This window comes from Maylandia zebra, linkage group LG16 (assembly GCF_041146795.1).
Source record: "Maylandia zebra isolate NMK-2024a linkage group LG16, Mzebra_GT3a, whole genome shotgun sequence".
Lineage (NCBI taxonomy): Eukaryota > Metazoa > Chordata > Actinopteri > Cichliformes > Cichlidae > Maylandia > Maylandia zebra.
Genome location: NC_135182.1, coordinates 5681192 through 5707988, shown reverse-complemented (window position 1 = coordinate 5707988; position 26797 = coordinate 5681192). Strand labels below are relative to the sequence as shown.

Here is a 26797-nt window from a genome sequence, read left to right as displayed (position 1 = left end):
ATTTGTTAAATTTAACATGTGTCAGATCAGTGTCTTCATTCAAGAATAATTCATCTTAATTATATCACTTTAAGCATATTTGCACTGCACAAGACACTTACAAATGTGGATTGCACAACACTGGACATTATATTTCTTCATTTCCATTTAATACTTGTACAGCTGCTGTTATTGTGTGTATATATATATTTATATTTCTTCATACATTCTTATATATTTCTATACTGTGTATTGTGTATTTTGTTGTACAGTTATTTTATTTTCAACTTTAATTTATATATTTTATCTTATTCTTTCCCATTTAAATTTACCCTTCATTCTAATTTGTGTTGTACAGTTATTTCATTTTTAACTTTAATTTTTATATTTTATTTTATTCCTTCCTAGTTAAATTTACCCTTTTTAATTTTCATATTTATTTCCTATCTTATTCATAGCCTTTTCTTTTTTCTTTAGGTCATGAGCAGTTGTGTAAGCATTTCACTGCATATCGTACTGTGTATGACTGTGTATGTGACAAATAAAATTTGAATTTGATTTGAATTTGATTTAAAAACAAGAAATGGGTAATAGTGTATTTTTGTGCATAATATTCATACTTTACTCGTTGTATCCAAATCCCAGAAGGAAGAAGAAGACAAATTTTTAAAAAAAATAAACAAAAATAAAACAAAAATATATTTCTCTTTCTTCCCAGGTCAGTTTTGGTTTTAAATCCTGATTTTTAACACCATTCAATGAATCTGCAAGTTACATCGGGTGCAGACATTCATGTTCCCTTCATTATTCATCATCATCTTTGTCACTAGTTTGCTTGCAGTTATTTTTATTCATTAAATTAAGCAAAAAACTAGACTAACCAACTAATCTAAAACTAAGAAACACTAAAATATTACCTTAAATTTGAAAACCGGCTAAAACAAATATCCCCATTCAAAAATGTCAATCGACAATCGCATTGGCTTAGTGAGTGACGCCTTTAGAATCTTAGATCAAGCAGCAATTTTTAGTCGGTTTGTTCGCAGCAGTTGTTTTCTCAGACTTCAAATGTTCGACCAGAGAAACATTTGAAACATTTACAGAACAAAATTAAACAAACTGAAGAACAGAAGCTTCAACTAGAGGAGAAGAGCAGACAATGGAATAGAAGCAGAAAATAAAACCTTGGAAGAAAGAAAAGACCAACAAACTAAGGATATGCAACACCAGCAGAGGCGTAATTTCTAGGGGGGTTAGGGGCGTTATGACCCCCCCCAATAATCAGACCCAACCAATATAATCCCCCCTAATAAGATTATTTATTATCGTGCATTATCTTGTTAATTTTCTTTACTCACTTCAGGTTTTACCAACAAAATAGTTGCATGTTTAATCATCTGGGAATTCACCCAGATTTATTTATTTAGACAGAGATCTTGACCCCCCGATGTTCAGCACAAAGTTACGCCGATGAACACCAGCCTGACATAAACATTATTAATGAAATTATATGTGGTTTTGAAAAAGTTCACTAATATTAAATATTTAGCAACAGCAACGTAGTCACAATGTGACTTACGTGACTTCTGTGGTTTGCATGCAGCAGTCACCTTTTATGATTCTATTGTCCCCTCCCCCCATCTCTTTACCCAGTGTTCTTAAAAGTGAACACAGGGTAAAGCTCTTCATATTTTTGGCCACCAGATGTCACCAGAGAGGACTGCGTTGAAAAGCTTCGAGTAATGCCGGGGCAAGCCGTGTGTGAATTATTAACGGACCCAAGATGCAGACTGCTTAAGTTGTGAGTGAGCTTTATTAACAAAAAGGTGAAACAAACAGGGGCAAGGTGGACGAAAACCAAAACCTAAGAGTAAACTAAACTGGGAAAAGCTAAGCAAAAACAAACCTGAAACCTTGAGACGTGAAACAGAGATGCGGGGAAAATGCACAGGAAAGTGGAGGGGAACAACACAGACGAACCAGCAACTACTACGACAGAAGACACGACTAAAATACACTCAGAGAAACACAGGGACATTACACACAGGTGGGGGACACAGCTGGGAGTGATTAACGTGACGAGACCAGGGAGGCAAACTGAAAACACTCACATAAGACGCAGACCTTCACAATAAAACAGGAAACACATACACGTAATGACACAACACACAAACTTAACACAGACTGAGGGACACAGAACATAGGAACATGAAACGTGAAAAGGGAGAGTACAAGAAACCCAGAATAAACAAAACCACAGAATAATAATAAACCAAAACATAAACACGGATTCACAGACTCCGGACCATGACAAATGGCTTCTTGGGATTTATAAAAGATAAATCCTGATCATCCTTTTCTTACATTTCCCAATATATGTACAAAACATTAAACAAAACGTGTTGAAAGATGTATTAGATAATAGTAGACTGTGCACATTTTTTGACAGGTGTGGCAGGCATCAGGTATCTCACTCTCTTCCAGAAGCGAGAGTTCCATGCTGCAGCGCCTCCAGAGCCCTCTGGCCACTTCAAAGGGGCACTCTTACGAATCAGGTGCTGCAAGCCCGGGGGGAGGTGTGTGTATTGCTGTTGCCCCGTGTCTCCTAGCTGGATCAAAATCACACTCAGTTCCCTCTGGACCAATGCATGGTGGAGCCCCACCTGGTAAATCATCAACAACACTTTAGTCACCCTTTCACTGTACACTTAGTATTTTTATTTACATAAATGCTATCTAGTAGTGCTACACATTGAAAAAATAGAATAAACTTAAGTATAAAAATATGATGCCATAATACACATATAAGTAGAATCATTTGTTTTCACAACAATCAATTTATTCCTTATTAACACAGCAACAGATGCCTCAAGGCGCTTTATATTCTAAGGTAAAGATCCTATGACAATAGAGAGAAAACCACAACAATCAGAAAATTTCCTATGAGCAAGGATTTTGTGATAGTGGGAAGGAAAAACTTCTTTTTAGCAGGAAGAAACTGCTAGCAGAACCAGGATTAAGGAAGCGCAGCCATTTGGGGGTTAGGGGAGATAGGAGAAAAAACACGGTGTGACAAGAGCCAGATTAATAAGAACTGATGATTAAATGCAGAGCAGTGTATGAACACACAGAGAGTGAAAAAGGGGTAGTTATATGGACAAAATTGTTTTTCTTATATTTTTATGGCTCAGTAAAATAATCTCAATTAAACCTGCAGGTTAACTAATTTGTGTATGTGATCGAGCTTCATGGATACATAAAGCTGGGTATCGTCTGCATAATAAGGAAAACGTATGCTATGCTTTCTAATAATGCTGCCTAAGGGAAGCATGTATAATGTAAATAGAAATGGTCCTAGTACAGAACCCTGTGTAACTCCATAATTAACCTTAGTGTGTGAAGAAGCCTCCCTATTTACATGAATAAATTAAGATATGATATGTCACTTACCTTTGCTAGTGTCAAGGTAAGTGACGCCTGATAACTGCAATGCCTTTTCTAAACTTCTTAACATGTCACCCACATTATGTTAATAAAAAGGTTCAAACCAACAATTAAATTAGTAAAAACTAACCATAAATTAATGGAACTGAAAGGAAAAATTCAAAATGAAATTCAAAATATTCAATTGTGCACCAACTATTCAACTATGTGTAACTGCTATTACTGCTTGTTTGCTTACTTACACCAAAATAAAGTTGATGGTCATCGTGTATAAAGCCATATGGAGTGGATGTATTGAACTTGTAGCACATGGCCGTGGTCCCCAAATGTCAAATGTCTGTTTCTTCAAATAGTGTCTTTGTGGAGAAATATAGTATAACAGCCACACATTGTCCCATTTACCATTATGTTTATTTATTTCCAATATTTCAGTCTGTGTGACATGTCTAATAGCCAGGCATCCTTAATTGGCCGAACCTTACTGAATGCATGCATAGATGCAAATGTTTGCATGGACACTTTATCTCTGTATCTGACAAAGTTTGCAAGGACCAAAAAGTTGTAATTGAATAAAAATGTAATGGTAACAGTGTGTGGAGGTTATGCTACATTTCTCCACAAGGATTTTTTCCCCCCTATGTGCACTTGTTTCCTTAGATTTGCTGTAAAAGTATTGTACTTTTCCCACCGACGGTATTGTACTAGAGTACCAGTATCTTACATCATGCAATACCAATAAATTAGAGTACAGGAATATAACTTATATTTACTTGACTACTTTACTTGCACTTTATTTAAGTGCTGTACCATATTCTGCTTCTACTCCACTATATTTTGGATGCAAATATTACAGTTTGGATTCCACTTGTAGGTATTTTTTAAAATGATAAAAGAATCTGAAGTGTAATTCCACACAATAGGTATATACTATAAGTATTTAAAATATATTGTGCAGTTATATTGATTATACACCCTGTGCACCATTAAGCTAATTAAGTAGAAGTATAACTTTTCAATACTTTTTTCCACACTGCAAAACAGTTATCCAACACAAAATTATACTTGTGCAACACAACTTTTCATGTAATAAATCTGAAATGGGACACAGGGCTGCACAGGATTCTGAAAACTTTTGTCATTAGCCAGCTCAAAATTTCAAACAGACAAATATAAAAGGAACAAAAATGTATGTAATTAAATGAAATTGAAAAGAAGTGTGAAGTGGCTAAATCAGTCATATTTTAAAGAAAGATAATTAAGCAAAACAAATTTGCCTACTGTGGAGAAAATAGAGAGGATGTTAGCACCAAGCCTCTTAAACCATTATCCAGTGGCAACAAGTGTACTTCCTCTCAGGACCTGCCTCCTGCCCTGTTCGCCTCCTACAAAGCCAGGAGGAGGAAAGCCAAGCAGTTGGCAGGGTCCTCACTCCATGTCTAATGCTTTCTACAGCAAATTATTCTGCACTGAATTGATCTCTAACTAAATATTCCAGTTTCAGTGAAATTAAATTGCATTTTATTTATATAGCGTTAAATCACAACAACACTTGCCTCAACGCACTTTATATTGCAAGGCCCTACAATTTCTTGTGGACCTCCTTGTGTGCCTTGTTCTTGGTTCCACAACTCCCACCCCCATTTAAAAAAGATGCTACAAAGGCCCCTGCTCACGTTGCCTGCAAAGCAGAGAAAGACAGACAGAGAAAGTGGGAAACGCTGGATAAGCGTATTTATGTGAGTCTCTTAGTATGCAAACCTGCCAGGTTTCTGTGAGCCAGAGAATTCTGATGTGTGGATTGTGACAGCATAAAAGATGAACATAGCTACCTCGACCCCACTCACTGGTTTGTGAAGTCCAATTTTAAAGCCTTTGGATGAGCACTTTGGGTGCTTTACAAGTCCTTGAATAATGATTTGTCAATCACAGGTCATTAGGCCAATGAGCATACTCCCAGGCAGTCCCTGTCTCAGTTCTCACCTGCCAGTCAAACCCTCCCATCACTGAGGTTTGGGGTGAGGCAGCCCATCGCTCTGTCGTCATGGAGCCTGATCCCAGATCTGGTGTGAGAATGACCATGAGCCTCCTGCTCTGATTCATGCATTTCTCCACCAACTCCAGACGATCTGTTGTGGTACAACAAAAAGAAAAAAACAACAACAACAAAAAAAACCAGGTACATGATGGCTCTTTAAATTAGGCAGCACAACACTGGTATCCCTTTAACACTTAAGCTGGGCTACAAAGAACACTGCAGACAATAAAATACCTGAATCACAAATACAAAATATATTGGTTGTTGATGTCCAAAATTACAATTAAAGCACATAAAACACTGACCTTCCCCTGGTATGTCATCCCTCCCGTGGATAAAGAGCCGATATCCGCACTTATCTTCGAGGACAGAGGGCAAAGTCTGTGTGATAAACTGAGAGAGTGTGTCCTCAGTGATCTTGTCCATTGGTGTCTGGTAGACCACATAGGCGTCATATAAACTTGTGTCTGGGAAACAAACAAACAAATCAGTGGAAATTTATGTGTACTTTCTTTGACAAGGTTTTCTCAGTTTTTTTTATTAATGTTTCTTCCTTATCGGCTCATTGTGATGTAAAGTGACCCTGTCACCACAATAAGTCATTTGTGTTTGAACAGTTGTGGTCAGAAGTTACAAACACTCATCATTGACATGAATGTGTAATTTTTAACTTCTTTGAACCTTTCTTTTTCCAGGGTGGAACAATTGTACAGCATACATCTTTAATGAGTTGAAACATACAAAAAAAAAACCAACAACAATTGGGAGGACAGGTTTCAATTCATCCCACAAATGCAGAGTCAAGATTATGCATACAGGCTCAAATATATGATAATAATACTACCACTAATATTTGGTAAGATGCCCCTTGACCAGATGCTTTTAGCAGCCCCCAAAAAGTTTCTGACTCAATTCTGGACGGATGTTTGACCACCCTACTTGGCAGAACTGGTAGGTTTAAATTTGTGATATCATCTCGCTTTTGGGCGTCACTCACAAATTTTCAATATGGTTGAGGTCAGGCTTTGGGAAGGCCAATGTAGAAACTTAATATTCGCCTGGTTTAACCTTTCCAAAACCAGTTTTGAGACTGTGGAATATGCACACATGATAAATGGCTGCTGAAAACTGGGTATATATTATCGCTCCAACTGCACTTTATGGACCCCTGTGTTGCTGTAATATGTGAATTGCCACAGTGTGGGATTAATAGAGTCTATGTCATGCCATCTCAAAAGCTTTCTCCAAAAGGCATTTGGCTTACTTGTTCACCATAGCCAAAGTGAACCAGCATTTTTTATATATTGTTTGAACCTTCAGAAGGAACCAAAACACTTCAGGTTTACTTATTTGTTATTCAATTTGGTTACTCTTGCATTTTTCTTATATTTCTAATTTGTCATATTGAAAACCACTGGATACCACTATTTTGTAGCAAACAAGCTGATGAATATTTTAGGAAGTAACTTTTGTTTTGACATAATATTTCAGGGTCTATAACCACAACATCTTCCTCTCTTAAGTCTTGGATGTGTTAAACTGGTGCATTTTTCCTTAAAGTATAGCACTGAAGCCAGGGAGCAGGAGTAGCAGCTAAACTGGCTCGGTCTATCCTCTGAAACTGACTAATTAGCATTGTACTTCATTCCTTTACTGTTGGTACAAAACTAAGATAATAAAGCCCCCAAGAAAAATATTTACTCTCTTACCTTTATTGCTACTGCTTAGTGGGAAGTAGGGTCTGAAGAACAGGGCTAAGTCAATGGCAAAGTATTTGACCAAAACAGCGACAAAAACACCAACGAATAACATGCATACTCCTCCAATGGCAAGTGGAATTATGGATTCTAGGAAACACAAAATTATAGTGTAAAATAACATTTCCATGCTTTGCTAAAAGTCAACAGACATTTTTGTTAGCAAGGCTAAAAAACAATCAATGGCCCTGTGACTGACCTTTCCGCTTAAGAGTTAAAGTGGCATTCTTTGTTACGTAATAATAGCCCTCGCCAAAACACTTAAACTTCTGTTGAAAATCCTTAGCAGACACTTTTTTAATGGTGAGGATTGCAGTGGCAATGGTATTCTTTGAAGGTTCCTCAGTTGCTCTAACAAAGAAGATAAGAGTTTGTTTTGTTAAAGAAGACAAAGGGTCAAAGACAAAGTTCAGCAGAAAGGTTCACTGCAGACAAATGAGAGGAAATACATAACAGTTACTATTTAACATATTTTCAACAGATCTTTGAGGTTCTCTTAAGTGTGACTCTTAAACAATAGCACTTAAAGAGGTCATGTTAACTTATTCTGTAAAACACCTTAGAAGCACCTTAAACTACATGTTGAAATCCACTCAAAGGATTAGCAAAACATTAAGTGTACATTGTGTAAAGTATAAAAGAGGCTTACATTTTGGTAGTTTGACTATAACCATCCCTGTTTTTGAAAGGAATTCCATTGATGTACCAGCTGGCATTACAGTCATGTTTCACATTAGTCCCACACAAAACTGAGCAATTCAGCTTAATCTCCGAGCCTGGAAGGAAAGAAGGAAGGGAAGAAGGAGGGAAAGAAGGAAGGATGAAGAAAGAAAGAGGACAGGTTAACCCACTGGAATACAGGGTAAGATGCACGACAAAGGCGCACATTCCCCTGAATGCACAGTCAGTAAAACTGGGGCATTATTCTTTCCAGAGTTTTTATATATTCCATGTGACCAGCTATGGAGTAGTAATAGGATGCCTTGAAAATCTTTCCCGATGGCCACTCGTTTAACACCTCCACCAGTTTGTCAAACCCCAGCCAATCGGTAACAAACATCAGGGGGTGCAACACAGCCCTAATTCTATGTTTATTCCTGTATTTAGTTTCCACTGGCACTAGGATGCCTGTAAGCCCTGATTGCAGCAACACTCCCTTAAACGGAAGGTGGCAAACTTGCAAGCCTGCACCATTGCCTTAAATGCATCCAGGAAAGTCTACAGGTCATCCACCTCCGTCATTTTAAATAAGTCCACCTCAGAGAGTGGAGGTGACAGTGCTGGAGAAGCCGCCACTCCTTCCTGGGTCACCGGGTACATTGGGCACCGGTGTGGCAGTTGCTCCTGCCACTGTGAGCTCTCCCCAGGAAGGGCAGAGGGATGCATTTTACAAACAATTTTATTCACACAAAGCGTTACACACAATCTTTCTCTCTTTCTGTTTTTGGCTTTGTCTTGTTTCTGGCCCCCACACCTACTGCCAGAGGAGAGGTTAATTAGACAGATGTGCTACCCTCATCATCAGGCACTGGTCCCCAAAAACACACTGCTCCACCTCCCCCCTTCTTAAGTGATGAGTCAGTCACTCCCTGTATGGATGCAACTTTAGTCCTGCTAAGTGCTAACTGAGTAACTTTCAGAGGATCACTGTTATTAACCAAGTATTTGCAGTGTTTGCAGCCTTACAGAAACCTGGTTGCAGCAGGATGATTATGTTAGTTTAAATGAATCAACACCCCCGAGTCATTCTAACTACCAGAAATCTCGAAGCACAGGCCGAGGGGGCGGTGTGGCAGCAATTGTTCACACCAGCCTATTAATTAATGAAAGACCAAGACAGACTTTTAATTCATTTGAAAGCCTGATGCTTAGCCTCGTCCACCCCAGCTGTAAAACTCAGAAACCAGTCTTACTTGTTATCATCTATCATCCACCTGGGCCTTACACAGAGTTTCTGTCTGATTTCTCAGACTTTTTATCTGATTTAGTTCTCAGCTCAGATAAAAAAAATAATTATTGTGGGTGATTTTAACATCCATGTAGATGCTAAAAGTGACAGCCTCAACATGGCATTTAATCTGTTATTAGACTCAATTGGTTTCTCTCAAAATGTAAAAGAACCCACCCACCACTTTAATCACACTCTAGATCTTGTTTTAACATATGGCATAGAAACTGAACATTTAACAGTGTTTCCTGAAAACCCTCTCCTGTCTGATCATTTCCTGATAACATTTACATTTACAATAATTGATTACACAGCAGTGGAGAGTAGACTTTATCAAAGTAGATGTCTTTCTGAAAGCGCTGTAACTAAGTTTAAGAATATAATCCACCCACTGTTATCATCTTCAATGCCCTGTACCAACACAGAGCAGAGCAGCTATCTGAACGCTACCCCAACAGAAGTCGATTATCTTGTTAATAATTTCACCTCCTCACTACGTACGACTCTGGATACTGTAGTTCCTGTGAAAACTAAGGCCTCTAATCAGAAGTACCTGACTCCGTGGTATAATTCTCAAACACGTAGCCTAAAGCAGATGACTCGTAATCTGGAGAGGAAATGGCGTGTCACAAATCTAGAGGATCATCATTTAGCCTGGAGAAATAGTTTGCTACTTTATAAGAAAGCCCTCCGCAAAGCCAGAACATCTTACTGTTCATCACTGATTGAAGAAAATAAGAACAACCCCAGGTTTCTCTTCAGCACTGTAGCCAGGCTGACAAAAAGTCAGAGCTCTTTTGAGCCAACAATCCCTTTAACGTTAACTAGTAATGACTTCATGAACTTCTTCACCAATAAAATTTTTATCATTAGAGAAAAAATTACCAGTAATCATCCCACAGATGTAATATTATCTACAGCTACTCTTAGTACCATTGATGTTAAGTTAGACTCTTTTTCTCTAATTGATCTTTCTGAGTTAACTTCAATAATTACTTCCTCCAAACCATCAACGTGTCTTTTAGACCCCATTCCTACAAAACTGCTCAAAGAAGTCCTGCCATTAATTAATTCTTCGATCTTAAATATGATCAACCTATCTCTAATGATCGGCTATGTACCACAGGCCTTCAAGCTAGCTGTAGTTAAACCTTTACTCAAAAAGCCATCTCTAGACCCAGCAGTCTTAGCTAATTATAGGCCAATCTCCAACCTTCCTTTCATATCAAAAATCCTTGAAAGAGTAGTTGTCAAACAGCTAACAGATCATCTGCAGAGGAATGGTTTATTTGAAGAGTTTCAGTCAGGTTTCAGAGCTCATCACAGCACAGAAACAGCTTTAGTGAAGGTTACAAATGATCTTCTTATGGCCTCTGACAGTGGACTCATCTCTGTGCTTGTCCTGCTAGACCTCAGTGCAGCGTTCGATACTGTCGACCATAATATCCTATTAGAGCGATTAGAACATGCTGTAGGTATTACAGGTACTGCACTGCAGTGGTTTGTATCATATCTATCTAATAGACTCCAATTTGTGCATGTAAATGGAGAGTCCTCTTCACACACTGAGGTTAATTATGGAGTTCCACAGGGTTCAGTGCTAGGACCAATTCTGTTTACATTATACATGCTTCCCTTAGGCAGTATCTTTAGAAGACATAGCATACATTTTCACTGCTATGCAGATGACACCCAGCTCTATCTGTCCATGAAGCCAGATAACACACACCAATTAGTTAAACTGTAGGAATGTCTTAAAGACATAAAGACCTGGAAGGCCGCTAACTTTCTGCTTCTTAATTCAGATAAAACTGAGGTTATTGTACTCGGCTCTGAAAAGCCTAGAAATATGGTATCTAACCAGATTCTTACTCTGGATGGCATTACCTTGGCCTCCAGTAACGCTATGAGGAACCTTGGAGTCATTTTTGACCAGGACATGTCCTTCAATGCACATATTAAACAAATATGTAAGACTGCGTTCTTCCATTTGCGCAACATCTCTAAAATTAGAAATATCCTGTCTCAGAGTGACGCTGAAAAACTAGTTCATGCATTTATTACTTCCAGGCTGGACGACTGTAATTCATTATTATCAGGATGTCCAAAAAACTCACTGAAAAGCCTTCAGCTAATCCAAAATGCTGCAGCAAGAGTCCTGACAGGGACTAGAAAGAGAGAGCATATTTCTCCTGTTTTGGCTTCCCTTCATTGGCTTCCTGTTAAATCCAGAATTGAATTCAAAATCCTGCTCCTCACATACAAGGTCTTAAATAATCAGGCCCCATCTTATCTTAATGACCTTGTAGTACCATATCACCCTATTAGAGCACTTCGCTCTCGCTCTGCAGGCCTACTTGTTGTTCCTAGAGTATTTAAAAGTAGAATGGGAGGCAGAGCCTTCAGTTTTCAGGCCCCTCTTCTGTGGAACCAGCTTCCAGTTTGGATTCGGGAGACAGACACTATCTCTACTTTTAAGATTAGGCTTCAAACTGTTAGGATGCCTGGGTCGTTGACCCAGGGTTTTTGAGTTTACGATATTATTTATACTTTCTAGTCTTTGGTTTCTTTGAGTTCTGTCTTATGGTTTATGTCTCTGTCTTCTTTAGTTGCTCTGTCTCCCCTATCACCTGCATCCCCTTGTCTAGTTCGCGTCTATGTGTATCCTTAGTTCCTATATCCCCGTGTCCAGTCAGTGTTTGTGTCTGCCCTGGTCCCACGTCTCTGTTCCCTTTGTAGTGCCTGCATGTGAGTCTGCGTCTTTGTTCAGTCTGTGTTATGTGCTTCCTGTTTTACTTTGAAGGTCTCTGTCTTATCTCAGTTTGTTCAGGTTACGCTTCTTTGGTCTCGTCAGTTCTAATTTGTCCCAGCTGTGTTTCCCTCCTGTTACTCATTCCCTGATTGCTCCCTCTGTGTATTTAAGCCCTGTGTTTCTTAGTGTCTGTGTCGCGATCTACCGTTTTCTTAGCTGTGTGTTCTGTCATTTCTCTAGTTTAAGTTTGTTTTGAGTTTTTTTTAGTTTTGTTATATTTTGAGTATTAAATTAAAGCCTTTTTTGAGTTCACGTCTGTCTCCGGAGTCTGCACCTTGGGTCCTATTCCTGCCTGCACACAGCCACACCTAACACAAACTTTCCTTTTTGCTAAAGCATATAGTTAGGGCTGGACCAGGTGACCCTGAATCCTCCCTTAGTTATGCTGCAATAGACGTAGGCTGCCGGGGGATTCCCATGATGCATTGAGTTTTTCCTTTCCAGTCACCTTTCTCACTCACTATGTATTAACAGACCTCTCTGCATTGAATCATATCTGTTATTAACCTCTGTCTCTCTTCCACAGCATGTCTTTTATCCTGTCTTCCTTCTCTCACCCCAACCGGTCGCAGCAGATGGCCCCGCCCCTCCCTGAGCCTGGTTCTGCCGGAGGTTTCTTCCTGTTAAAAGGGAGTTTTCCCTTCCCACTGTCGCCAAAGTGCTTGCTCATAGGGGGTCATATGATTGTTGGGTTTTTTTCTCTGTATCTATGAAGCGCCTTGAGGCGATTTATGTTGTGATTTGGCGCTATATAAATAAAATTGAATTGAATTGAATTGTTATGACAGCAACATGTTGACATGAAGATGAGATTTTATTACCTTCATCAGCAAACTGCTCCTGCGACTCATCAGCTGGGGTCAAAATTTCTAGGTAGTGCACAGCTTTTTCTGCGAGCAACCAAAAAGAGTGAGACATTTTTAATCCTCTAATAGGACATTTGGTATGCTATAATATGGGTATTGTTTTGAAAAATCAGGAAAACCTGTGACATACATACAAATCTTTAGCTCTGGCTCATTATTAAACATGTTAAATCAACACGCCATTACAATTTCACTTATAAAGTCAAGTTTATGTTGGTGTCGCAATGTGTTGTGTTGGTATCCAGAACTAAACACCAAAGAATGCAGTTTCACCTAGAAGTATAAGTTCCCTCGAACCTGACGTACTGTACACCTTATTATTGTATGCCCAGGTACAAATACAGGTGTAGAGGCCCTCGTGGTCTTTGGTAGCATTATGCACTCTCAATTCGACTTCATGCTGATCTTCAATAAGAGTATAGTCCTGCACCGAGAAGGGCACAAATAGGGAAAGCAACACATTTTACTTCAATGAACATGGTCTGTTTTGTAAATCATCACAATGGCCCTGTCAATTACATCATTGTGGCTTAGTTTGTAATTGTTGTATTGTAAAAGTTTAGAAGTTTTTAAAGTAGCTCCCTTTTTATTAACTTGCAATCAGGTTCTTGCTATAGCAATGAAACCAACACTTTTATCTTACATAAAAATGTACACTGGTATTAACATGGACAATGTTTAAAAAGTTAAATAAAATTCCTTTGTTCAGAAGTCAAGCAACATTTTAATGTCATCAACTTCCAGGGCCAGTGGAATCATCTTTTGCCCCACTGGTTTCACTGGTTAGTACTGGTACTTATTACCATCAGCAGTCAGTTCTGGCACCTCTCAGCTTTGCAGCTTGATGCTGGTTGGCAACTAGCTCTTGCACCTTTTTAGCAAAGTATCCAGAGTCATAAACCAGGCAGGGTCATACCATCAATTAATCCAATGGCCTTGATCCAAAAACGATTACCGAAAAGTCAGAAAAATCCCCCCCCAAAAAACGTGTATTCAAAATGGCCAAGCACCAAATCATTCAGCGTAACAAACAACTGGCAAACACACACCTTTATAGGGAGTTTGTACGTGTTTTGGAGTTTGCAAGTGTTTTGGAGTTTGCAAGTGTTTTGGAGTTTGTAACGTGCTTTGTCTCTAGGGGCCACCGTAAACCCCCCTCCCCCCTAAACAAGCTCCGAGTGAGCAACGACGTAATGGGAAATTCACAGAGAAACTTGCGGATTCTTCAACTGACCGCTGCGGCACTCCTGCTATACAGGTGAAAATAGAGCAACAGGACCGCTAGTCTTTGATTTTATTTATTTTCTGCTGTGTTTTACTTGCATCTATTTGAAAGACTGAGTGTAAAAACAAAAAATATTTTATGTGCTGGAATGTGCAGAATATAGGTTTAAATGTTAAACTAATTTCTTCAAGTCAGAGAATGGTGCATATAATTTAATTTTTGCTTGATGCATAAAGTTAAAAGCTTAAAATTAATAAAACAAGTTTTAAAAAGAGACTTTTCCATTTGATTACATTTTGTATGATGGATTATGCAGAAAAAGTAGAATTGGGCTGAAAGATCTATCGCTTTATCACCTATTCAGGTTGTAAATCGTGTTTTTAAAAAGTAACTAAGTAACTAAGTAATTAATTACTTTTGAAAATAAGTAATCAGTAAAGTAACGGGATTACTTTTTTGGGGAAGTAATCAGTAATTAGTTACTGATTACTTTTTTCAAGTAACTTGACCAACACTGGTTCAAGTGCAGTTATTTTCCTCTGAGTTTTGATTCTGTCCCTAGTTAGCTAACATAAACTAAAGTATCAACTTCTATACTGACATAAGATGACATGAATCATCACACTGAACATGATTTTTAAAACTGTATTTCTTAAATCCAGCTTCACAGCCACACATCTATGTCCGTTTTTGAAAGCAGGGCTCCATGATGTCACTTAGCCTTTGTGTAGTGGCAGAGGTGGATGACCTGTAGACTTTCCTGGATGCATTTAAGGCAATGGTGCAGGTTTGCAAGTTTGCCAAACAAACAGGAAGCTGACCTGGGCTTTTTGGCCTACCTTGTACCAGGTGATGTTTCCTTTGAATGCACTACATGTGCTTTTGACTCGTTCTGGACATGGGACCTTTTTGCTCTGGTCAGAGTTTTTGATTTCTCCGTAGTTTAACATCTTGCTTCCTCTGTAACTTGCATTGAACACTTCAATTTTCACAGAGTGGTTAAAACATTGTCCTGAAGACTTGATTTCCCTAAAAGTGAATCAATGAGTGGGAAGCACATTAACAAAAAAAGAGACAAAAAAAGAAGAAAATTGTTTTAGAGTTCAAGAAAACCCAGACCATCACTAATGTTAGATGCTAGATAGAAATTTTGTAACATATTTCGTAGAGATGATTCTTACCAAGCAGCGTAATCTCCAGAATCAGAAATGTTGAGGTTTAAGAGAAACAGTGCTTCGCCTTGGTAATGCACCCTGGCTTTCTTATCAGAGGAAATATTCTGAATTTGGGTGCTATATTTGTACCATGTAAAATTTTTATTGTTGAAGTTTGGTTCTAAAATAAAAGGTACATAAAAAAGAGACTCCCCTTCAAGCACTGTAATGCTCTCCTCATTCATGATCTCACATTGTGATTTGCCAGAATCTGAAACTGAGGGAGAAGCAGATAGAGGTGATGATAAGTGCAAATGCAAATGTGAAAGGTGTGTTGCAGATGCTACAATGCTGTACGATGAAATGAAAATGTTTATGAAATGTTCCTTTTCTTTTTTGCCTTAATGTTTTTCAATGATTTTTAACGCCTTTCTGTCTTGCCATACATTTTTACCTTCTACATTTTGGCTTTGATGTTTTGCTGACCCATCAATGATAACCTTTGATATAACTTTTTCTACAACTTGCTCAAAATTGTCATGATATGCATTTCACATCAGCGGCCTTTTGAGCCTGATTAATACTGGGTGTGCTGCTTCACCAGGTTTCATTGTAAGGTGTAAGATGTGCGGTTTAGCACATGCAGATGAATCGTGTACTGTATACACCACCTGATTTCCATTCTGATATGGATGTCACCACTGCAACAAGAAAGAGAAGCTGGAAAGCATCCATTAGCTGAGAGAGAGAGAGAGAGAGAGAGAGAGAGAGAGAGAGAGAGAGAGACATAGGACATTCAAAGCCAAACCACACTGTTCTGAATCATGTGATATATTTCATATTTAATTACACTAACTTGACTTGCTTTACTCATACACTGTCAGTCCTGCACATAAGCTTTTACCATGGCCTCAACAGCTTAAAGTGCTTCTCCCTGTCTGTTCCACAAATAATGTGACAGTTCAGTGATTCTTGAGATAAGGGACAAAACATGTCCGGCAGATAAAACCCAATTTTGTTGTTAAAAATATGCATACAAGTGTTAACCCAACTGCCTAAAAGACAACAGCCACTATGGTGTGGTGTCCCTTTAAGACACCCAAGTCGAGGGTTGATGGTGTCATCGGTTTGTGCCACTGCTCTGCTCTCTCTCTCTGTGATGGTGTGGACATGTGCTTGCACGCTAGTAGATGAGGAGGGACGGATTTTATGTTTTACCTCTCCAGACACCTTTGTTTGCAACGTTATGGGTTGTACGAACACTGTGCGCTATGTTTGTTAAGCTGCAGCCGTTCAACCGGGCTTATATGGTTGATGAAGAGAAGGTATACTAAAGAACACACTGTGGAATCCCCAACGCCAGCGTGAGTGTGTATTCTTTTGGCTACCCTGCTAAGTGTTTTGCCGCCTCCTCTCAACCACTAAACGCAACAGGGCGGCCCTTAGCGGCTGGAAACTAGTGATGTGACGTTCTGTATCGAGTAATGGAGGGGGCGTTTCCGCGATGCGCGTATCGAGGCTTGCTTCATTTATGGGAGGAGCTGAAAATGATGACGCCGAAGCCTCACTGCCCGGCTGTACCACGTGACTGGTTCATGAAGTGTTTCGAACTTTGCCGCGAGCTATGACAGCGATATAAACCCCTCAGACTTCATTCAAAAATGTGGGTGTTTGATGGAGAGTTGCGGTTAGTGAGAGTTTGGAGGTTTATGAGAGTGAGGAGAGAAAGTCAGGAGAGAATGGAGCCAGCTAAGAAGAGGAGGATGTCCTCCCCTGTGTGGGAACATTTTGATCTTATTCCTCCCAACAAGGTATGTACATTTCTACAGAAGATGTATTTTCATAATACTGATGGTGCAATACAATTTATGTTAAGCGGCTTTACTTTTGTACAAGGTGAAGTGTTTGCTATGTGCCAGGCAGCTGGGATATAACAACAACACCTCATCCATGCTTAGGCACTACAGAGCTTTGCATGAGAATAAGGGGAACACCGATTGTGGAGCAAGACCAGGTGAGCCATCAAATGCCATGATAATATAGCATGCAGTAATGTTACTACATGATATAACAATATTATACAGCTGTAATAAGTTACGTGTGTGATATTTATATCTGTGCTTTGTCTTTATTGTCTTTCCTCAGGAGAACAATCTCAAATAGATGAAGACCTGGTTACCATGGTGATTGAGGACTCCCAGCCATTTAGCATTGTGGAGGACAAAGGATTCAAAAGATTTGTTAAACCATTAAATCCTAGCTATGTTCTCCCCACTAAAAAGGTCATAAAAGCAGTGAAAATTTAGTTTTTACAGAATAAAATGTGAATAGGCAGGACTGAGGCTCAGTGTGTAGCTGTCCATACCTCAACGTTACAAAAGCACAACTACTGTCCACACCCCAACCACACCTCACCTCACAGTAAATGATCATTTCCATTTTAAGCATTTCCAAATAATCATTTTCCATACTGCCAGTATAAATATACACAGTATACTGCCATCACTACAATATACATGTTTTACACATTCCTTTTGTTGTTGACATTTACAGGCTGTGTGCAAAAGGCCACATTTCAAATTCTTGCCAACTAATATTTTTACGTCCAGTAGATGTCCTACTAGAGCAAATGAAGCTTCAAGAAGCTTTGCGCTGGGGTGAACCAATTGGATGAAAAGCTTCAGTGCTTCATGAAGTTTCATCTGCCCATCACTATCCCCGGGGGTCCAGACACCATTTAAAGGTTCCAGGAGAGACCATTGGTAAAGAGAGTGTGGTGAATCTTTTTGTGCTTGGGTTTCTGGGTTTTTATAATATTGGGTTTGGTGTAACATTAAAGTGTGAAATATTTATTAATATGTAAATGTGAAAATGTATTTATTTATTCTTATATTTATCTACCACATTCCTTGATGATGAGCAGCTGTGCAGGATCTGAAATAAGGCTACCAACTGATTTTAAAATTCCCAATAAATAGTCAATAAATATTTAAACTTCTTTTGTGCAAATCCATGCTTAAAGTGCAATGCTAAATAAAGTGCTTGATAAGGTGCTTTTAATAAAGTGAAAGGTGTGCTCTAAAGTGCTATACAGATAATATAATATAAATAAATGCAGTAAGGGAGTCCTCTTCCTTACACAAACCAAGGCAATTTTTTATATGATTTTGCATTTTTTATACATATTTATTTATTTTAAATGGTACAATACATTACCAGTACCTTAAAAATCCATTGTCCAGAAGCAGGTGTGATAATATTAAAATACAGAAAAAAAAATTAAAAGTAATGTAAAATTAAACATCATGGCTCTCGTCACTAAGTATTTAATTCAATACCTAATATCAAAATATGCAATTGAAAATTTATTTTTACATATTTTTTAAGTGATTAAAATCATGTCCAGAGTTTTTGTCAACACCATCAGATTTTTTTAAAAGTACATCAAAAATCAGGAATTATTGTGGGTAGCTTACACTCTGAGGACCCCTTTATCACTTCCTGTTTGATACACATGCCATGAGGTCACTGCTGTGATAATTTTTTTTAAATTTTAATGTCATTTATTGCATACCTTTCTGATAAAACTCTTTGTCACAACCATAGTGTGTCACCACCAAAGTCGATGTAATGCAAGATTTAATTATTTTTTTTGTAAAAAGAGCTTAATTTAGGTAGATTGTAAAAGCCATAAGCAACTGATGAAAAACAAGATGGCTTCTGTCAGATAAACATGTGTTATGAGACAAAGTCGGGTATTTTGTCAACACCATCAGGATTTTTGTCTGACGGTGTTGACCCTTTTCCTAATGGTGTTGACAAATGCCACAAACGTGTGCTATTCACCATTTATATTAAGTTATTTTTTTACTAATATTTCAGATATATTACGTCCTGTGTATTTTACTGATATTTCTGCTTCACAGATGTGTCAAATATTATCAAATTTGTCTTATCTTGAATCTCATTGTTTATGTTTATATTATTAATCCTGTAGGAAAATGCTTAGTCCTCTGCATTTAACCCATTCACTCAGTGATGCAGTGGGCAGCTACAAATCATGTGGCGTCTACTGAGCTAGCTGTGCCTCGAGAGTTGGTCTTTAAGTGATGATGTATGAATCCTGCTTCCGGGCCCAAACTACTCTGTGTTTATTAAGCCTGTTGTGCTGTTAAAATGTTTTAATGCTTTTTATCTTGTTCTATTACATCAGAACAAGCCCCTAAAAGAGCCCGTTCTCACTCCCGAGGCGTAATATGCTGACGATTTGTCACCTAGCGTAAAATGTTACGCTTTGGGAGTGAGAACGTGTTGCCTAAAAACAGTCAGTGATCACGTCAGCCTAACCATCGGGAACCCTCACGTTAACTTTTATCAAGTGGTAAAAAGTTAGCATTCATCCTCCAGCTTCACTGTATTTATATTATGCTAACATAGCTGTGTCACTAGCGATCATGTAGCACATCACTATATACCAGCTAGCCCAACTTCAGTAACCTGACAATAGTCACTGCTGTTCAATTTTCTGTCTCTATTTATGTTGGAAGTGGTAGCAGAGTTGGTTTATCATGTTCAGGTGGAAACAAGCAATCTAACTTTAACTCTGTTAAATTTCATATATTCTGTTTTCATGGATGCCTGGATGTTACACCTGGTAGAGCAGCCACACTGATCATTTTATTAAAGATGAAAGAATTTAGACAGATTGTAACTCTCAGTGATGCCGCAGAGTTCCTTTGACTTTGGGATCTGCAGCGGAGTTTGGACCTGGAAACGGCTAATGACATCAGACTTAAAGACCGGATAGCATCTCTATTGCTTAATGCATAATTGTGTTGTGAATATTCATCCTTAATCTGTAAAAAAGCATAAGGTTCAGAAAAATTATAGTAATTACAAAATGGTACATTTCAGGCTACAATAGCACAGGGGAAGCTGTCAGTAGAGGAATGAAAGAGAAGGAACAGGGATGATAAAAAAAAAAGGAGAGAAAAAGTTAACAGCCAGCCTGAGTTGAAGAAAGAGTTTCTCATAAAGGAAAGGGAAAGATGGAGAAATAGAGTGAAAAAGAGAAAAATAAAGAACATCAGTGATCTGAAAGAAAGAGAAAAAAGTCAGAAGAGAAGGTTTTGGAAACAAGCACAGAGACAAAAGGAGAGAAAGTCCAGCAGGGTCTAAACACACAACCACAGAACTTTAGGAATCAAGGAGTAGTAGGCAGCTACTTGCTGGTGAACTATTAAGATGTAGAACTTGACATGTGCAAAAACAGAATTGTTATGATGTGTCTTGTGATATTACAAAGGTTGCTAAGGTTTAATGGTCATTTTGAAAGAAATATATTGTTTTCTACTAGTGTGTCAACACCGTCAGATTTGTGTCACCACCGTCAGCACCTTGTCAACTCCATAATATGGAGTTTTTGTTTATTTTTCTCTTTTGGAAAACCATATATTTTCCTCCCTCATGATCTTCCTATAAAAATACGTAATTTTCTCAATGTGTAATTTGCATTCTGCTTAATATGATTGTTTCTTATAGAGATTAAATACAAGCTTCTGAAAATATGTATGACTGTAACTCTAATAATAAAAAGCCAAAACAATCTTACTTTTAAACCTGGTATAATTACTTTGAAAACATATGTGCATAAACAATAGAATAGAGAAGCTGCTAATAGTCAAAGTAGCTGAAACAACTTAATTTAAAATATATATTTTTGCATTTCTTTGTGTCTGACGGTGTTGACAAAAACCTTGCACTTCTCCAGCAAAAACATAAATTATTAAAAAATGTTACACCTGGGAGATTGTACCAAAACATGGTGAGACAGCCAAAACCTTGTGTAACAATTATATGTAAATATGTTTTTAAAAAATCAAAAAATATATTTTAGAAAATTAAAACCTGTTTTGTCCCTAATCTCAGGAATCACTGAGTTATGAAATCAGTTAAAATGCTGCTCTCTCATCACTGGTTGTTCAAAAGAACAGAATGCTGTGCGTTTTGTTTTTCTCAGGCTTGCATGTTTCCTTTGGTTTTGAGCCAGCTGGTTGCTGGAGAAAGCTATCAACTTAGAAGCCTTTCAGTGGACCGATAACACAGGAACTTGTCAGAAGAAGTTTCAGATGAAATTGAATATGACACTGATTACCTGTGAAGATTGTTATCAAATAATTCCTGGTTATCAAACTTAATCATCTTGTCATTTAAGGACTTTTTGCACAGTGCAACACTTCTCACAATGTCCTTGACAGACTCAGTGGCTGAATAAGAAATAACAGCTAAAAAAACAGCAAAAGGACAAAGTGAACACAAGTCACATGGTGTTACAGTGCCAACAGTATAACAATCTGTCTGTCAAGAGTATAGTTGTAGCATCTCTGACATGTTTTTAAACATGTCTGAGAGCAACAGAGACACACCACATTCATCTTCAGTAGAGAGCCTGTTCACATAGAATTGCTACAAATGTTCACCAATATTTGTAACTGCTCAGTCGAGTTTCACTTTGAATCATATCTTCTAAACAGGAAGTTTATAATTTTGCAGCTTGAGCTCATATCAAATCAAAGTGTTAAAATCCTGAATAAGTCTTATAATAATTCTTGAATAATTCAAATTGAATACTGATTCGATCCACTATGAGTTTAAAGAATTGCTATCTTTAACTGTTCTGTTTTCCAGATGCTGTGGAAATAACTATGGAAGAGATCTGAGAAGATCTGTAAACAGATCTGTAAAGCCTTTATAAAGTTTATAAGTTATCTTCTCACCCTAGTTCTTCTTTCTGTCACTTAACTTGGAGTATACCTATTTAGAACCTTAGCATATCCTAAAGCAAGGAAGTTAAAATTGTTAGTAGTAATGAAAGTGTTTGCTTACCTCACAAAAGTGTGTGTGCTGGCCGTTGGAGTGTAATCAGCTCGAAGCTGCCGGTATGGTTGTTTCTCTCACTCTCTCTCTCTCTCTCATGCACACATGCTTCGTCACCAGCCTGTTTCCCGTCTCTCATGTTGGACCCGCCCGGGGTCCATGCTTACATAACAGTCACAACAACAGCAGTGCGACTGTTACTTCAACAGGCAGACTTGAAAAGCTACACATTCACCTGAACAAAACAACCACATGTTAATGCTGACGGGGTGTAGATGTAACATAGAAATCTATATCACTAAAAGCCACTCGGTAGATCAAAATTAGAAATGAACACCCATGTTTAGGCACATTTTCTTGTTTATGTTATTTAAATGTGTTTCAGCCATAAGAAAATTTGCTACAAATCTTTAAGCTAAAGATAAGCAGAAGAGAATGGATGGATGACAGATGTTCATATCATTTATGTACATTTTCAGCAGTGTACCTGTGTAATATATCTGTATTGTGAGAGCTTGTTTATACAGATCTGAACAGACGTGCCTGATGATCCTCCTTATGACTTTATAATTAAGGTAATCTGAGCCTGTGACATTTCATATTAAAACGGGCAAGATCGGTAAGTTCGATTCTGACTTAGTAATGTTAGGGTCACATGCTTGAGCCCCCATTTGGTGGATTGTCTTGTAATGCCTGCTTGCAATAGTTTTATTATTAGTTCAGGTATAGCAGATAAAGTGGCACTGAAATGTGAGCTTGGTGTTCTCTAATATACAGTTTCTACTATTTCTTGTAGGTGAAAAATTACATGTGAAGTTCATTATCACATCAGAGACACTTTTTACACTGTGATCCAGCATGACAGAATTAATTTTACAACAGGATCACAAGCCCATACACGCACCTTAAAGTGAGACACGCTCAAACACCAAGGAATGCTCGGCTTATCCCACTCTGGGAATTATAATCACATTTTCCATGACTGGAAACTACGCGGAATGGGCAAATATGCCCTTTCAAGTAAGCACTGCATGTGGGTGTTTCCAGTTAGGGGATTCCCTGAACAGATGTGACTTTCACCACTTCCAGTCAATAAACCCTCCCCACTGATCAAAGTTCTGGCCTGGAGTACACTGAAAAAAAGGGACTGGCCATCTCTTGGATTTATGTAAGCATCTTGCATGTATTTAACACAATTGCCTCATGTTTTAAAGTTAAATGTAACTATATAGTGTAAAAACTACATGATATGCAGAAAGGGTGTATTAAATTGTTCATATCATGTTCAGGTGAAGTAAGTCAATACAATAGCAACGTTAAATCTCGTGAAACCACGCGTGATTTCATCTCGCGGGCTTTGGATCGTGGTTTAAAAAAGGCATCCATCTCAGTCAAGTCCAGCAGCCAACTCTATGTTTTTTGGTATGTCTTGATTTTTTGAATTAATATTTATTTAAATGTAGTTAAACATCTAGAGTGTCATCATGTAATATGCTAAAAAAGAGCCGCTAACTTATTTGCTGTTTTATCTGTTGTCAAAGAATTGGCGCTTTTTCATCTGAATTTGTCTTTGGCACAAGAGCCGTAATATCACATTAAACCTAATTACGAGGCACTCATAACATAATTTGGTTTTCTGTGTGAATAGATTTGACAACTGACTCTTCAGTTACATTGTGTATTTACTGCACCGAGGTGTTAGTGAGATTTTGGACATTGAACAGCTTTAGCTAATATCATCAGCGGCATTATGCTAGCTTACATCCCTACACCTCCTGCCCTCACCTGCTGTCCTTTTGTTTTTGTTTGTTTGTTTTTTTGCTGCACATTGAGAGATGACCTCTATTCTGCATTTCACCAGGAGTCAGCTGATGGATTGTGGGTTCAAGGTGTTATGGTGAGAAAGTATATTCTATTTTCGCTTAAGGTTTCTGTAACTTAATTATAATAGGGTTTTTATAGTTATTAGGTGTATGCATACTCAAATAGACCACCCTATTAATACAACTGAGAAATCCAAAATCTGCCATATAGGTTTAACTTATACCAGTATGTATTGTCAGAAAGGTGATTACTGGACTCACACTTGAACTAAAATGAGGTTTTAACTTGTGGGTTGTTGGGTTGCAAATCAGAAACAAACATCTTTGGATTTTTTTTAATCCCATAAGATCTGGAAACAGTTTTTATTCAACAAAACATTACTGATTAACCAAGCACAGTGCCTGCTGTTATTTCAAAATTATTTTATGTCATTTCAGATAAAATGAAGCATTCCAGTGCATCCCAACCATGCCTTTACAGTCAAGGTTTCTAACGGAGCTGAGTTTCTCTCTGACAGTCTGCTGAAAGTGTTTGCAAAGTGATCGGGGGAACAGGGCACAAAGCTAAAGGATGTAGCTGCCATGATGACAGTAAGAACTTTAAAATTCTTTAACTACAAAGTGTATATGTATTGCATTAGGTCAGTAAAAGATTTTTATGCTGCATCCATTGGTAGTATATACACTGGCTGGGTTGTTATCAGGAAAATGATATTTGCGGATTAATTTACAGTGAATTAAAAATGAATTGTTGGTCAGAAAAACTAAATCTGAAAATAATAACATTTGCAGCCTCAAAAGCACAGAAATCATAAAAAACCTTTTTTGATTTTAATTCTTACATAGCATTATTTATCAAGAACAGCTACAGATAGAACATTACTCCAGATGTTCTATCAGCTCCAGATATTCTTATCAGTCAGTCAGTAGTCATATATTTTAATTCTCATATAATATTGCAGATGAGCTATATCAGACATAGCAATTTCCCTTTGGGATCAATAAAGTCATTCTTCTTATAGCACAACTTAGTATGTATTAGTGGCAACCCATGTATCTGGGACCTGCATTCTGCCATAATCAGTGTTGGGGAGTAACGGAATACATGTACCGCCGTTATGTATTTAAAATACAAGATATGAGTAACTGTATTCCGTTACTCACTACGGCAGCCGTAATGCTCTGACAATCCATCAAGCAGTGCGGCTTACCAAAGTTGTACTAAAACATCTTTTAACAGATTTCTGCATGCCAAAATCGGTTCGAGGTCAGTAAGCACAACCAGAATTCATACATAAGGCACAATCTCGATTTTTGAGAAAATTAAAGGATTTTAAGTGTGCCTTATGGTGTGGGAAATACGTTATACAGAAGAAAAGAATATATCGTGTAGAGATGGACCGATCCGATATTACGTATCGGTATCGGTCCGATACTGACCTAAATTACTGGATCGGATATCAGAGAAAAATAAAAAAATGTAATCCGATCCATTAAATATCACGAAAGCACCTCGCAAAACTTGCAACACGCCGTAACTCACCTCAGAACGTTAGCAGTCGGAGCAGTATGCATCACGTGATAGAGCGGCTGTGGCATGCGGGACCTGTCGGTGGTCTGGATAGCATGTGGAGCTTCGCTAGCAACCCGGCATTTCATCTCCGACAAAGTTATCCCCGAGAGAAGTAAAGCAAGTGTGTAAGTCCATCTCTGAATGTTTGTAAAGCATTCCCACGTTAAGCTTAACAAGCGACTGCCTCTCGCTCTCCGGCTGCTACTTCAATCGTGAAACTGCTTAAATGATCAGCTGATCGGCTTTTCTGTCGCGAGTCCGTGTCTCTTGTTTGTTTTTGGCCCACTTTGCACCAGAAAGAGGAAACCAGCGGCTGAACAACAGCAGAACGTTTAAGCTTGATCAGCTGTTGTTAGAATTTATTTAATATTACTTTCTACACCAGGATCTTTTTCTACGTAGCTGACGCTGGTAACTGTGCAGGGGCGGATCTAGCAAAGTTTAGCCAGGGGGGCCGATAGGGCATGAACAGGGAAAAGGGGGCACAAAGACATACTTTTCTTTCTTATTCTCATTTAAAATGTCGAGCTTTTAATAAATAATTATCTGACACCCAAAGTTTTAATTTGATGTAAAATGAATAGAAGTCAATTACTGTATATAGTGACTATTAAGTCTAATATATATATTAGACTAGGGTATACCCTAGTAAGCTATAGTACTTTTTACTTTGGGAAGGTACCATCTGTGCAGTCTGCAATTTTGTTGAAGAAAGATGTTGAATCTATTTAATATTTCTTGAAAAATAATTGATTTCTGTGCATTTTTTTTCACACTGCATCAAATTAAGGTTGATTACGTCGATTAAGCATCATGAGGTGGAGCGTGAGGGGTGGTTCCCTATTTTTTATTTATTTCTTTTTGTTGTTGCTGGGAGTTGGAACCCTATTAGTTAGGTTGCTTAATATTTACGCTAAGTACTCTTTAAAATACCAGAATAGGGAGGATGGTGTAGGTCTAAGTTTATTAGATTGATCAGTATTGCTGAACTATGAAATATTTTTTTTGTATACAGGTATAACAGAATAGCTTTAGTGTAGTTGTTGTTTTAAACTTGAGTATGAACTTGCAGACTTGCAAAATGCAGCAAGATATTTTAAAAAACAGTTTTGTTGATTAAAAAACACTATATCGGATTCATATCGGTATCGGCAGATATCCAAATTTATGATATCGGTATCGGTATCGGACATAAAAAAGTGGTATCGTGCCATCTCTAATATCGTGATATATATCGTTACCGCACATGCTTCAAATTATATCGCGATATGAATTTTAGGCCATATCGCCCAGCCCTAGTGGCAT

General features: G+C 38.0%; 1 protein-coding gene and 2 long non-coding RNA genes across 6 annotated transcripts in view; 2 read left to right on the top strand and 1 right to left on the bottom strand.

Annotated features, from left to right (window-relative positions):
* Window positions 1-1773: 1773 nt before the first annotated feature.
* il1rl1 (interleukin 1 receptor-like 1) lies at window positions 1774-22260 on the bottom strand. 2 transcript variants are annotated; one of them, XR_013093392.1, is made up of 13 exons: window positions 22106-22260; window positions 15892-15958; window positions 15248-15497; window positions 14906-15095; window positions 13115-13265; window positions 12797-12865; window positions 7865-7991; window positions 7415-7566; window positions 7168-7305; window positions 5764-5925; window positions 5404-5549; window positions 4977-5101; window positions 2548-2642 (listed from the first exon to the last, which is right to left on the bottom strand). XR_013093392.1 is itself a non-coding variant. In XM_004573028.4 (12 exons), exons 2-12 carry the CDS (start codon window positions 15953-15955, stop codon window positions 2394-2396), a joined length of 1698 nt encoding a protein of 565 aa, XP_004573085.3. In that variant the 5' UTR covers window positions 15956-15958; window positions 22106-22258; the 3' UTR covers window positions 1774-2393. The 2 variants fall into 2 exon arrangements, 1 of the variants encoding a protein (XP_004573085.3); XM_004573028.4 differs by lacking the exon at window positions 4977-5101 and having other exon boundaries at window positions 1774-2642; window positions 22106-22258.
* LOC143412878 (uncharacterized) lies at window positions 16362-18373 on the top strand. Its single transcript, XR_013093396.1, has 3 exons — window positions 16362-17031; window positions 17117-17234; window positions 17366-18373. It is a non-coding gene; the product is annotated as an uncharacterized LOC143412878 (long non-coding RNA).
* An 824-nt stretch (window positions 22261-23084) lies between the features above and the next one.
* The window catches only part of LOC143412877 (uncharacterized), a 29529-nt gene continuing 25816 nt past the window's right edge, over window positions 23085-26797 (top strand). Inside the window, exons 1-3 of one of the 3 annotated variants that reach the window (XR_013093393.1) lie at window positions 23085-23518; window positions 23958-23993; window positions 24358-24510. This is a non-coding gene — a long non-coding RNA (uncharacterized LOC143412877). Of the gene's footprint in view, window positions 23519-23929; window positions 23994-24357; window positions 24511-26797 lie in introns of all 3 variants that reach the window. The other 2 variants (XR_013093394.1, XR_013093395.1) reach the window with 2 other exon arrangements.